The 10,892-nt window shown below is 37.2% G+C and overlaps 1 protein-coding gene across 7 annotated transcripts in view; it reads left to right on the forward strand.

The window, feature by feature from the left end:
* ATP2B2 (ATPase plasma membrane Ca2+ transporting 2) overlaps nucleotides 1–10,892 on the forward strand; it is a gene marked incomplete at both ends in the record, with an annotated part of 149,395 nt that overhangs the window by 106,032 nt on the left and 32,471 nt on the right. For all 7 annotated transcript variants that reach the window (XM_081316839.1, XM_081316840.1, XM_081316842.1 and 4 more), the window contains 4 exons: nucleotides 1,462–1,703; nucleotides 2,188–2,422; nucleotides 6,288–6,467; nucleotides 8,239–8,326. In XM_081316839.1, the coding sequence (XP_081172965.1) occupies nucleotides 1,462–1,703; nucleotides 2,188–2,422; nucleotides 6,288–6,467; nucleotides 8,239–8,326 (745 nt within the window). The remainder of the gene's footprint in view (nucleotides 1–1,461; nucleotides 1,704–2,187; nucleotides 2,423–6,287; nucleotides 6,468–8,238; nucleotides 8,327–10,892) is intronic.

Here is a 10,892-nt window from a genome sequence, read left to right on the forward strand (position 1 = left end):
TCCTACTTTTTTGTTGACTATGAAGGCTACTCCATTTCTTCTGAGGGATTTTTGCCCGCAGTAGTATACCTGATGATCATCTGAATTAAATTCACCCATTCCTGTCCATTTTAGTTTGCTGATACCTAAGATGTCAATGTTTAGTCTTGTCATCTCTTGTTTGACCACGTCCAGCTTTCCTTGATTCATGGATCTTACATTCCAGGTTCCTACGGAGAAAAAATCTTTACAGCATCAGAGTTTCCTTTCACCACCAGACATATCCACAGCTGAGCGTCCTTTCGGCTTTGGCCCAGTCGCTTCATTCTTTCTGGTGCTACTAGTACTAGCCCTCTGCTCTTCCCCAGTAGCATATTGGATGCCTTCCGACCTGAGGGGCTCATCTTCCAGCATCATATCATTTTGCCTTTTGGTACTGTCCATAGGGTTTCCATGGCAAAGATACTGGAGTGGGTTGCCATTTCCTTCTCCAGTGGATCATGTTTTGTCAGAACTCTCTGCTATGACCTTTCCGTCTTGGGTGGCCCTGCACGGCATAGCTCATAGCTTCATTGAATTACGCAAGCCCCTTTGCCACAACAAGGCAGTAATCCATTAAGGGGGTTTACCTTGGGCTGATAGACTAAACATTCTATAATAACTGTATTGATTACAAAAAATTCTCAAGTACTTCTTACATTCTTGAAAGCAGGAAAATCATATTATGACTTTACATAGCAGTATTCCTCCACACAATACTTTTCAAATGACTTCAACTTCTACAGTGCTTTCCTAGGCTGGGAATTATTTATTTTTATTTTATTTATATGTTAAACTTATATTTGATTTTTTTTTTTGCCTTCAGGAGTTCCAAGCAATATCCTCTCTTCTTCTATTTCCTGGCAAGCGCCATTAAAACTGGGTCTCCCAACTCATTGTCTAAACATTATACTACATTATTTTTGGCAGTTGAAATCTGACAAATCTGGAGAGCTTAATTTAGATTAAGCTTGTTGATGGTCAAAATGCTTTCATGTCATTATTACATCCACTTTGCATTTTGAAAATTGTGAATTTTCAAATTATTATTTGAAATTACCTTATTTCAAATTACCTACACATAGCTATGATAGGATTTGCTCAGAGACCACCCAGGCTAAATCTAGTGTTCAGATGAACTACAGAATGATTGTTTTCTTTCTGTTAGTAAATATTAATCATTGCTGCAATGGAATCATGTGCTTATCATTTACAACTTTCCCAGGAAGATTTCCATACACAAAGTCAATGGGGGAAAAACCAGATTCGCTTAACAACTGCATGATTCACTTAATGACAGAAGTTCCAGTCCCAATTCTGGTTATAAGTTGAGGGCTAACTAAAAATGATAATAATAGGGAAGAACTACAGGTCATCACAGATGAGATCAGTTGAGGATGCTAAATGACAAACCCTAAAGTCCAATTCTTTTTCTCTCCTTAGCCACCAGAAAAGGAAGGTGGTCTACCTCGTCAGGTTGGCAACAAGACTGAATGTGGATTGCTTGGATTTCTTGTGGATCTAAAGCATGATTATCAGCCTGCTCGGAATCAAATGCCTGAAGAGAAACTCTACAAAGTTTACACATTTAACTCTGTGAGAAAATCAATGAGCACTGTCATTAAAATGCCAGATGACAGCTTCCGAATGTATAGCAAAGGGGCTTCTGAAATTGTCCTAAAGAAGTATGTGCACGGTATTTGTTTTGAAACCCTTTTTCATTAATTCTGTATGGAAGCTGCTTTGTGAATATATACTACTGCCACAGATAGTCAGATGTGTATCCACTGAATCTTCAAATCTCCATGAAAAGAATGAGACATTCTTTTACTGTATGTAAAATTTGCAGTACATTTGTTTTTTATTTACTGGACAGTTCTGAGTAAAATATGTATCAAGTGTCACCAATCTCTATTTCTTTATTATAAGTACTTGCTTTGAGCAGGATTTGAACTAAAGCATAAAGGGAAGTGGTAAAGAGATCTTTTGACACATCTACTTCTTTAGAAAAACTTTAATATGGAATTTCACTCATTAATTCAGGAAAGTATGATCCAAGCTGCTGCTGCTATATTATTTTTTAAATTTTATCCTAAATGCCATAATCTAACCCACCCCTCTCAGTTGTTTGCATTGGTGATCCAGTCATTTGTTTTCCTTTCTTTCCAGATGTTCTAAGATTCTTAATGCTGCAGGTGAGGCTCGCATTTTTAGACCTCGTGATAGAGATGAGATGGTTAAGAAAGTGATTGAGCCCATGGCCTGTGATGGATTGAGAACCATCTGTGTTGGTTTTCGAGACTTTCCCAACGATCCTGAACCAGATTGGGACAATGAAAATGATATTTTAACTGATCTTACCTGCATTTGCGTGGTTGGCATAGAAGATCCTGTAAGACCAGAGGTAAAAATATTTTAAAACCAAACAAAAAATGCAAGAAGCTCAGAGGGTTTTTTCCCCCCTGTGGGTAGTAAAAAAAATAAAAACATCAGGTGTTGTTTTTTTAAAAAATCAACTTTTCAATATTTCCAGACATAATGCAATATAAAAAACAATATGTACAACTGAATATCTGAACGCCTTTAGAATTCTCATTTGACTATCAGAAATGGAACTATTTTGCTAATACTGCATGCTTAGTGAACTTGCAGTTGATGAAAGGAAGACAGTAGAAACATTTGTTTTCTTGGGCTCCAGAATAAAGATGGACAGGGTGCTGGAAATTAATTCTAGAGAGGAAAACAATAGCAGACCTGGACTGGATTGTGAAGCTGAAGGGCTTTTCAAGAACAACAAAGATCAGAATAGTTAAAGCAGTAGACTTCTGGAAATCTGTAAAAGCTAAACACAAAGAAAGTGAAAGAGAAATGTAGATGCTTCTGAACAGTGGCCATGAAAAGTACCAAGGATTGCAAGAAGAACCAGTCATTCCTTGACCACAGAAAGACTGACTGCTCCCTTGAGGTGATGTGCCGCAAGCAGAAGCTCACATAATTTTGGCATGTGACGCAAGCAGGCAATGAGCAAGGACAAAGTAGAACTAGAAAAGAAAGGCAATGAATAGATGCAATCAAAGAAATTACTGGAGAGCCTTTACAGGTTGAAATGGCAAGCTTTCAATTATAGAATGCCCCGGAATCAGGTGTACTCCGTGACACTTAACTAGTTAACTAGCATCGATTTCAATCATTCTTATTCATTTTGATAGAAAAGTCCTTTCATCATTCGGTTTGAAAGTATGGGTGGGGTGAAGCAGCTTGTGAAATGGCTGGGGCTGTATGTGACAGTCCTGCATTGTTATTCACTACGGTACTTTCTTCACTAATGTGCAAGTAAAGAGAACTATTCAGGGAGGAAGCTAGCAGAAGTCCCCCCTCTATTTCTAGACACAATAAGACAAGCTTTAAAATACCAGAATAAATAGTACAGTGATTCTGACTGGGAACTATACATTTTGTTTGCAAGAGGTAGAAATTTAACAGAACTGGAAGGTGGATTTTACTGACTCACGGAGGACAGCTTTAATTATTATTTTTTGCTTTCACAATCATATTTCGAAAAGACTATTATAATTATAGTTTATTTGTTTTTGTTTTTGTTTTTGTTTTTTTTTTAAAATCTGAGATAGCAACAATGACCTACTAGTGTGGAAAAGGTTTTCAGCAGTTTACACATCTCTGGTATAAGTCCACAATGAGATTCCCAGCATTTTAAGAATGGGCCATAGTACAGTAGAACAATGAGTTTAGAATGGTTTATATGATTGCTTTATTGTGACAGAAGTGATACTTTAACATTTATTTCACCAGGAACCGGCTTATGTTAAAGGTAATTTGAGTGCTTTTTTCATATGCAGCTGTCTTATGAATCCCAGATAAGAGGACACTTAACTTTCCTTCCAAATATATATTTAAAAAATGTATGAAATTTACCCTAAAAAATTCAACTTGAAGATTAAGCCTCGTGGGAAAGCCGTTCTTCACTTCTAAAATATCAGATCCTGGAGTAGCTATTTCCCCTGTGGTTTGAAATTGCATAGTCAGAGAACCCTGTTTGCATTTGTGTTAGAAAGTTGTGATGCAATTCATATCAAATCAGTCCAAGTTTATTGTTCTGCAGATTTGTTCAAGGATTCATTTATTTGTTTATTTTCTATTTCACATTTTACTAACTTGTGGGTTTACCGTAGGTTGTAATATCTATATTGCTCTCTTTCTTATGAACTAATCAGTAGTTATAACTGAATTAAAAGACATGCTTGATTATTAGCACTTCTGCCAACAGCTGGATGCCTGGAGGGAAAGGAAGGCAACCATGTAGTGAAAGAAAAAGCAATTATAGTCATTACATAGTAATAATGGAGAGCTCTGAATGTGGATATAAAATACATGAAGATAAAACAGATTTTACTGATTGCCGCATGGCTGATGGAGGAATTGCTCAATTCAATAGACAGTAGAAAAATTTAGATAATTGATCTACAGAATAGAAGAACAGTTCTTAAATCATTCCTTTAGTGCAGGGGTCTTCAAACTTTGCCCTTTTATGACTTGTGGACTTCAACTCCCAGAATTCCTCAGCCAGTGTGCCTGGCTGAGGAATTCTGGGAGTTGAAGTCCACAAGTCATAAAAGGACCAAGTTTGAAGACTCCTGCTATATAGTGGGATACTTTTTAAACAAATCCTGGAGTTTGAATCATATCCTAGTAGTAAGCACAGCATAACATGGCCTTATTTCTCTGTTGGACTCATTGAGATAGAGATGGGGAGTTGTTCCTGGGCCTCAGGTGCTCTCTGAGCTACTTTTTTGTGTGGCTCCTCTCACTACCTCTCATGATCTTGCTCATTGTCAGAAAGCTAAGAAGGCCTATCTGGCAAGCCACCAGATAATACCAAACCCAAACCAACAAACCCAAAACAACAACAACATCCTAGAGCAGATGTCTCCAACCTTTTGGGCAGCAGGGGACTGGTTCCGTGGAGACAGGTTTTTCCACAGACTGAAGGGTGCATGGTTTTGTGTGCTGCCTGCATCTCACGGATGGGGCTTTGCTTGTTTGTGCGGCCCGGTTGCTGACATGTTGTGGCCCAATACTGGTCCATGGACCGGGGGTTGGGAACCCCTGTCCTAGGGGAAAACCAAGAAAAACCCATTCCATAGTGTTCTTAACAAATTGCCAGAAGATCTTCTTGACTTGAGGAGACTTTATTTGTATTCACCACAGCATGGCAATTATTTTTTAACTACTATAAAGCAAGAAATATGCAAAAACTGTAATGTGGACTTTACATGAGATTAATGCTATATATATATATATATATAAAACACGATCCTAGCTCTTCCCTCCTTGCTATGCCCGCTGCAACCCTTTATTTCTTGAAAATATGAAACACTTACTTTGCTGTGGGTTGTAGTGGTTCTTCAGTGTTACATTCAACTTGGATGAAAAAGCTAAATAATTTTATGCCTGTAATATCGCTACATTAAACTGTAGATTGTTAAACATTTTTAAACATTTTATAGAAACATTAATATATGGAAACAACATTATAACACATAATGAAAAGGGGGTGGTGGAAGAAAAAGAAAAAGAAAAGAAAGTTAGAACTAGAAATCAAGAGCAGACCATTCCTGCTCGGGTACAAATGTTAACATCCTACTAGTAGATTCAAACAAGCTTATCACCATGGCAGTGCACAGTTGTGGTATATGAGAAATGTGCTCCTTCACTAGCAGTTCTTTTCCACTTCCACAAGTGTTTATGTGCTTTTCAGATAAACCTATTGGAGCATATTATTATTTATGTTAAAGAAATAGCAGAATGAATTTGTGCCACTGTGTTGATATTTCCTTACTGAACACACGTCTTCTTTTTACTATTAAGATTTCTTATGCTTCTCACATTTTATTTTCAAATTAAATTCTTTTAAAATTCTATGTTGAATTATGAGCAGGCTCTTATTAGGATTTCTATTTCCTTTCAAAAGTAAAATATCCATTCCTTATTAGCAATCAGATTGTTTCTAAGGACATGGGGAAAAAATAAACTGGTAATTAGAGTACATGGCATTCTGCAAACTGTTCAGAATATCTCTTTGCCATATTCTTAGGGACTGTATATTCTTACAATTCCAAAAAGCCCATGATGTCTCTCTTGTTTTATTTTAGTAATGATGCAATTTTCAATATTTGAAAATATTCCATTCCAAAATTATTATTTTATATACTGCTTTTCTGTTCCGTCTTCCATTCTATCTCATTGTTTAGGTCCCAGAAGCCATAAGAAAGTGCCAGCGAGCTGGAATTACAGTTCGCATGGTTACGGGAGATAACATCAATACAGCCCGTGCCATTGCCATAAAATGTGGAATTATTCACCCTGGTGAAGATTTCCTCTGTATTGAAGGAAAGGAATTTAATCGAAGGATTCGGAATGAGAAGGGAGATGTAAGTCATGTGCAGAGAGATATATATATTCTGCCCAATTGTTAAAGACCTGGAAAGATAAAGCAATTGTTTATTTTTCACGTGCTGCTCTCCATTTGTTTTTGTTTTTTTTTAGTTTTCTGTGCAAGAGATACACAGTAATCCAAAAATGGCAATACTGTAATATTAAATGCTGACAGAAATTGTCAAGAGTAATTCAAACTCATGCATACACTTCAATTTTCCTTACTGCTCATTTGTGCATCAAAATGTGGTACCGTTTCAAAAAGCTCCACTCGTGTTTTATCTGTTCCCTATTCCTTTTAATAAGTGACTTGCACTTTCATGGAAACAACATCTGAATTAATAAACAGTAGTTTTCACCATTCCTCAAAAGCAGGATTGAAGCATAGTTTGCAATCCTTTTTAAAGAGATTATGTAATGTGAAGTTGCTCTTTGAGCTTGGTTTCTTTTTTTTTGCTTGCAAATGTTTTATTACACAACTAGGTAATACCATTAGTGCAAACTCAGCTAGGTCCCTTACGCTGATGATGCTATCTAGTTGGGTAATTGAACGTCTGCAGGCAAACAACCAAGTTTAGAGTTTAGTTTATAGTTTATAGTTTATAGTTTATTATATTTGTATACCGCCCTTCTCCCGAAGGACTCAGGGCGGTGAACAGGGCACATACAAAATACAAAGTACAAAAGTTAAAAAGAGAATTAAATACAAAGCCCGAGCTAAAACAATAAATAATAATGTAAAAAACCACAATAAAAACCCCCAACACATCCCCCATCAGGCCAGGCCGGCTTGTTCAAATAAATAGGTCTTCAGATCGCGTCGGAAGGAGCGAAGGTCAGGCGCCATCCGGAGCTCAACCGGCAACTGATTCCATAAGTCTGGGGCACCCACAGAGAAGGCCCTCCCCCTGGGGGCCACCAGACGACATTCTCTGACCGGTGGCACCCTGAGGAGGCCCTCTCTGTGGGAATGCACAGGGCGGAGGGAAGTTGACGCCGGCAGCAGGTGATCCCCGAGGTACTCAGGACCCATGCCATGTAGGGCCTTGAAAACCATTACCAAAACCTTGAATCTCACTCGGAAGACAACTGGCGGCCAATGCAGCACCAAGGACTTCACAGTTCAACCCCGAGCTAATCCCCTTTGTTAGAGATTATTTAATCCACAATTTACCAGCAGGAAGAGTGAAATAGCACAGAAAATTTGCAAATTCCAGTTATTCTTTTTGTGTACATTCAAGCTGAAAAGCATTTTTATTAATATTCTTTTTATATACGATAACTATAAAATGTTCACAATAAAGGTCAGCCTTCTGCCCTCCCACTCTTCTGTTCCTCCCTCCCCCCATAAAATTTTTGATTCTAGGACTTGTCCCACTTATAAAGTGATGCTTAATTTTAATTGTAGAAATTTGCAGCCTTAAAATGCAGGATTATTTTTTAAGATATGACAGAAATCTATATTCTACATTTAATCACAAGTGTTTTTGTGAGTTTAGAAAATTCCTATTTCATTATTTTAAAAAACTGTTATGAAACTGCACAAAAATAATCTGGTATTCATCAGGAGTATTTAGAACAAGTTGTTGGAAGCAGTACAATATTAAAAAAATAGTACAACAATATTATTCAGATAATAATATTAATTTGATTGAGGATTGGAATATTTCTTTTTATCCTTAAAAGTGATATTTTAAAAAAATGGCACTAAAATGCATTGAAGACTGACAAATGGATTCTTTTTGTTACCCTTTTTACTGTTTTCAGATAGAGCAGGAACGCATTGATAAGATATGGCCAAAACTTCGTGTCCTTGCTCGTTCATCACCCACAGACAAACATACCTTGGTAAAAGGTAAGTCTGCACTTTGGATGTATCTCTATATATTTATTATTCTGTGATGACTTTTGTAGAAACCTAAACAGTTTGCTTGCTTGACACAATTTCCTGAAATAGTCATAAACCACATAGTCCCAAGAAATTAGATGTAACAACTTCTTGATGATAAAATTTATTTACACAGAATGGCAAATTACAAAAAAGCAAAAACAAAACCATAATACAAGAATGTGGTCCTTGTCAGTGCTGCAGGTGTTCTGTAGTGCTTGGATAATTTTTCATGGAATCATATTTTCCATTAAAATCTATAACTGCCCTCTCACAAATATAATTTTCTATGCATTTTCCTTGTATACTGCAATACAGTTTTTCTATCAAACTATTCCATTTTTTAAATGGACATTTCCTTATTCCATTTTTTTTAAAAAAAAAGAAAACTGGGATGCTGGTAGTAGTATATCCCCTTTTCAAGAGCTGTCGTTGGACCCAATGATTTTAGACAACTATTTTGACTGCAGCTACAGAGAATCCTGGAAGAAGCAGATTATTTCAGTCACATTTCAGTCCAATATTCAGTATTGGTCGTGCTTATTAATGAACAGTGATGGGGTTGGGATGAGAGGCTATTCTTGTGCTCCTTGATCTCTGAGTGACTTTTGGTTTGGTTAATCAAGGTATCCTCTGGACCAGTTCTGAATGTTGGAGATTGGCAGCACTGTTTTACAGTTGTCTTCCTTCAGGGCTGGTTCCAATCATTATTAAGAGGGAAAGATCGATCCATAGGCTTCTTCTTTATGAAGAGTGCCATGTTTCCCCCCTCCTATTTAATATCTACATGAGCCACTATGCATGTTATCACTGGTTTGGGGTTCAGTATGCTGTTGTTATCTATTGTATATTTAGACTCCAGGCTATTGAACTTTTGATCCAATGTCTGTAGGTTGTGTGGACTTGAGTGGGGATGAACTGTCTTGAGTCCAATCCTACCAAAACCAGGTGGGTGCAGATATTAGGACTGGAGCTGGGGATATTTCAACTTCAGCTTGGATGGAAATGCACTTCTCCTTTCAAGGGTGAGGCACAAGTGGTGGCTCTGGCTAAGGAGGTCCTTGCACAGCTTTCTCTTGTTTACTAGTTCCACCCTTTCCTGGACTGAGAAGTCCTTCAGATAGATACTCATATTCTAGTCACTTCACAGTTTGACTACTGCATGTGTTGTATATGGGGCTACTTGGAAGCAACTGTTCCAAAATACAGTGGCATGGGTAGTAATGGGTATGCCTTTGTATACATATGTGAACCTTTCTTCATGAGCTGCAATGGTGGCCATTTTGTTCCAGGCATGATTCAAAGCACTGGTTATAATGTCTATGGAGATTATATGTCATCCAGGTCATAGTTATCCCAAAGGTGCTTTTTCACGAGGCAACTGTACTTTGTTGTTTTGCTTCTCATACAAGTCAGAGCTGAAGAAACTTCTTGGATGAGAAGTGAAATGTCTTCAAATAAAAACAAGAAAGCCCAGTTGCCTTGTGAAAAAGCACCTTTGGGACACTGGTTATAACCTATGAAGCTTTACATGGCTTGGGCCTGTTTGAGAGACTGCCTATCTCCCATGGTATCTGACTCAATGGGCAGCCTGCCAAGTCTAGAGTGCTCTGGGTCCCATCTTTCGACACCCAAGAAGAGTGTTTATTGTGGCACTTGCCTTCTAGAATGAAGCTCTATAATCCTCTAACTCTCAACCTGAAGATATTCTGGAAAGCATTAGGTTCCTGGTTGTTCCCTCAGATCCCTGGGCTAGTGTGGATGGAGCCCCTGTGAGATATATTCTGTGTATGCTTGCTGGACTGCCATCTTGTTTTTTTGTTCTTTTTTACTTCTTTATTTTGTTTCTGACTTATTATATTGTATATTATTGTTGTTACATTATTAGCTTCCCAAAGTCTTTTAGAGTTGTGCAGCCCCTAAATTGAATAAATTAAATTAAATTATACTTACTTCAAACATATACTTTGATTTTCACACATCTTAATGCATACGATATTATTTAAACTACTCCAACCAAGAGCAATAGTTGCCAGCAAAATCCAGATGTCCAAAATTAGACTATCCTTTGTGAAATGCCCATATTTTGAGGTAAAAGAATTCAACAGTTTTTGCATTTGTATATCTTTTTGCATTGTCTTCTCATGTCACTTCAGAGCCAAATCATTTTTGCTGTCTTCCACCCTACGAGTTGGCCATTTTATTATATATGCAAGTCTTTACAACATATACTGTTGTTGCTCTCCAGTTTAATAATAATTTTGCCTTTGGTACTGATCATAAGAAGTGGAGCATGTTGCCTTCTCACTTCATTGTCTAACTATAAAAGACTTTGTGTAACAACAATAACATACAATATGATGAATCAGAAACAAAATAAAGAAGGGTCAAAATATATTTTCTAAAATAATGCATACAAAGCCACATGGCTGTACATTTGCAACTTTCAATCTAACATTTGCTTTATTTGATGTCAGAAATCCTGGTAAAATGTTTTTGCTGTTAGCATCTTGCAGAATTAGGTTCTCAGATT

This window comes from Vipera berus (genome assembly GCF_964194415.1).
Source record: "Vipera berus genome assembly, chromosome: 2".
Taxonomy (NCBI): Eukaryota; Metazoa; Chordata; class Lepidosauria; order Squamata; family Viperidae; genus Vipera; species Vipera berus.